Source organism: Echinops telfairi, unplaced genomic scaffold, assembly GCF_000313985.2.
Source record: "Echinops telfairi isolate 266 unplaced genomic scaffold, ASM31398v2 ScPeMD7_3;HRSCAF=10, whole genome shotgun sequence".
Lineage (NCBI taxonomy): Eukaryota > Metazoa > Chordata > Mammalia > Afrosoricida > Tenrecidae > Echinops > Echinops telfairi.
In genome coordinates this window covers 62,952,373-62,955,272 of record NW_022103899.1, presented here as the reverse complement: position 1 = coordinate 62,955,272, position 2,900 = coordinate 62,952,373, and the positions used below count along the sequence as shown (strand labels likewise).

General features: G+C 58.2%; 1 protein-coding gene across 1 annotated transcript in view; it reads right to left on the bottom strand.

Moving 5' to 3' along the window:
- TRAF3IP1 (TRAF3 interacting protein 1) overlaps positions 1-2,900 on the bottom strand; it is a 33,284-nt gene that overhangs the window by 13,585 nt on the left and 16,799 nt on the right. The window contains exon 15 of the mRNA XM_045294461.1: positions 2,777-2,853. Within this exon, the coding sequence (XP_045150396.1) occupies positions 2,777-2,853 (77 nt within the window). The remainder of the gene's footprint in view (positions 1-2,776; positions 2,854-2,900) is intronic.

Sequence of the window (2,900 nt, the reverse complement as noted above, 5' to 3'; positions counted from 1 at the left end):
AAAAGAAAGAACAAATGCCTCCAGGTCCCTTAGTGGGAAACCCTGACTAATGGAGGCGGTTAGATAAAACTGAAACGGACACGGAGTCTTAAATGACAGGTGCATCTCACAAAAGGGAGGGGGCGGTGCTAAGGGTTACAGGTTTATCCGGCTTCACAACTGACCCTCAGGATTTCTCCCCCTGGTCTAGAGGAAATCAATCACAATTATAGGATGGCAATCGTAATCGCAAGCTCTTCCAAGTCCACCTTCAGCCTATATTGGAATTGAGATGCTAAAAGGGGAGTTAGGAACTGTCTGAAAAGAAAAGGCTTTTTGTCGGAAGCGACGGTGGAGCGAGGTGCTTCCAAAGAAAGCCTGAGCGCCACCCAGAAGTGCTGGCTGAAGACGGCAGGACAAACGCCACCTGCCTTTTGAGATCTGAAAACCCGCAGTGTGCCGGGAAAGCAGGAGTCTGTGCCTCCTCCTGGGAGGAAGTGAAAGGGAGCCGGAGCTCGGGCTCACCTGGATCCAGCTACTGAGGGAAGGAAGCGCAGGGAACGCAGCCACGAGACGGCTGGCCTGGCTGTGCTCCACGAGGCTGAGAGCAAGGGGAAAGCTGGTTGGTCTCAGTTTATGAAGTTGTGGGGACACTGAGCCCAGGCCAGGCGGTCTGAAGTGTAAGGAGGTATGTGGACCCCCAGGCTGGCAGCCGGTACTGTCGGTGGGGCCGGCCGGCTACAGCAGAGCCGATCACACAGTCAGCCTCAATGGTTGTGCTGGGTTTCCCAGCGCATGGGCGGAGAGGGACCCCACAAGGTCCATGGAAAGTGAAACTCAAAGATAATAGTGTTCCCACCAATCTTTTGAAGCTCCTGCCTATAAAAAGTATGCTGACACGACACTGTGGATGGAAAAGTCTGAAACAGTGTGAGCATGGTCAACACACACAAGAACAGAGGCTGCTGGGAAACGGCCCCCAGACTCGCACTGTAACTGACACAGCCCCACCACACAGGGCGTTATCAGACAGCTCTCACACCACGTGGTCACTGCCAGCATGACCCAGAAAATGCAATAGCCCAGTTTGCCAAAATCACCAAGAATTCAACAAGGAAACTGGTGACCCTGTCTACCAGCAACAAATGGGGGGAGGGGAGGGGGGATGAAGTAGGCAGTATTTGTAACAGCAGAACATACGAGAGTACCGAGGTGTAAACCTCAGAGGACAAATGACTGGGTACCCAGGTATAAACCTAAAGGCAGGGGAGCACACCTTTGCCTGACACAGGAGCTCAGTTTGCCAGCCGCTGCAGGAAGGGCTGGGTACGTGCAGAGTGCTCCAGCTCAGGAAAGCCCACTGCAGTCTCCTGCTGCTGACGTCCATCCTGTGACGCTGTGCAGGGCCGGGCTCCAGGGGGGCAGGGGCAGCCCTCCCTCCACAGCCTGTGGCTGCCTCATCAACCGGCCTTCCTGTCCCTCCATGCGCTGAGAATGGACGTGCCCTTTCCCACAGCTTAAAGAGTAATCCCCTTGGCACAAGACAAGCAAAGCCACTGCCACAGAGTCAATTCTGACTCACAGACACCACAGGACAGGGTAGACCTGCCCGTGTGGCAGGTGCCTGCGGTAAACCGGGCACAGCCACGTGAGGAAGGTGCTGCTCCCGCCAACCGCCAAGGGAACGGCCTGACCGGCAGGTGCTGTGCTGGGCCGCACCGCCCACCGGGTCGTCCCAGGAGGTGGGGGGTCACCTGCACTGACGTTTCCGCAGGGGCACCGTCTCAGGCATTCAGGAGCCCCACCAGCCCCAGCCCTGCATCAAGTTCCCGGGGCCCATCTCCCGGCGTCCACGGAAGGGCAGAGGAGGACGCCGTGCGGTGGGGGCTTTGGGGAGGCGCGGGGGAGAAGTGAGTCGGCTCAGGTCTCTGGAAAGGTGATGGTTACTGCATGAAGGGGAGTTTGGGGCAAAGCTGGACACAACTCCACCAGGACAGGGAGGGGCGAGTCCTTTTGTGAAGACTTACTAGGAAGGTGAGAGCCCTCTCGGGGGCAAACTTTTCCTCCGGAAAAGTCTCTGACCGTCTGAGAGCACTGGGGTCCGGAACCCACTCAGGACAAAAGCCCATCTTTAGGCAGGCTTTAGGCCCCAAAACTGCTCAAACCTCAATCTCAGCACGTGGCGTGGAAATTCTCATGGCCCCCCACCCTACAGCTTTCCAGACTGTGAACCCCCAGAATATGGCTCATGGCAGTCAGTGCCCATGTGGAGGGCTCCAGACGCCACCCCGTGGTCAGTGTGAGCACCTGCAGGGCCAGCACATCCCCTGACCCAGGGGTCATTGCCTCTGGAGTCTCTCAGACACCAGACACCAAGGACACTGCCGCCAACAGAGAGAAGCCAGGAAGGGAGTGTCCTCTGGGTGCCGAGACCCGTGGCAGGAGCCCCCTTGAATCAGGTGACAGAGTTGGGGCACCAGTGGGGTGGGGTGGCTTTCAGAAGACAGCTCAGAAACCCCACCGTGCCCGACCCAGTCCTGCGGGGCGGAGAGCGGGAACCCACTCGGTGCACTGGCTTTAGTGTTCTCGAAGGACCCTCCTTGCAACCCCAAAGACCCTCCCTGCACCCCAAGGACCCTCCCCGCACCCTAAAGACACACTGGCAGTCTCCTCATTGGCTGCTCCCAGGGGAACCAGTGTTTTCAGCAAAATTATCCAAAATAAGCCAGGCCTCACCTGCCGCCTGCAGTCACCTCCGGCTCACAGGCCCCTGCCCCACCCCCGTCAGGGACCCTACCTTCTCGCCAGCTCTGGGTGACGGCTGCGCTTTCTCGTAGTCCTTCTTGGTCTCCAGAATCTTCTTCACCAGCCCGCCTGTGGGAGCCGGGCGTTAGCTCGCCCAGCCACAGGGACAGAGATGG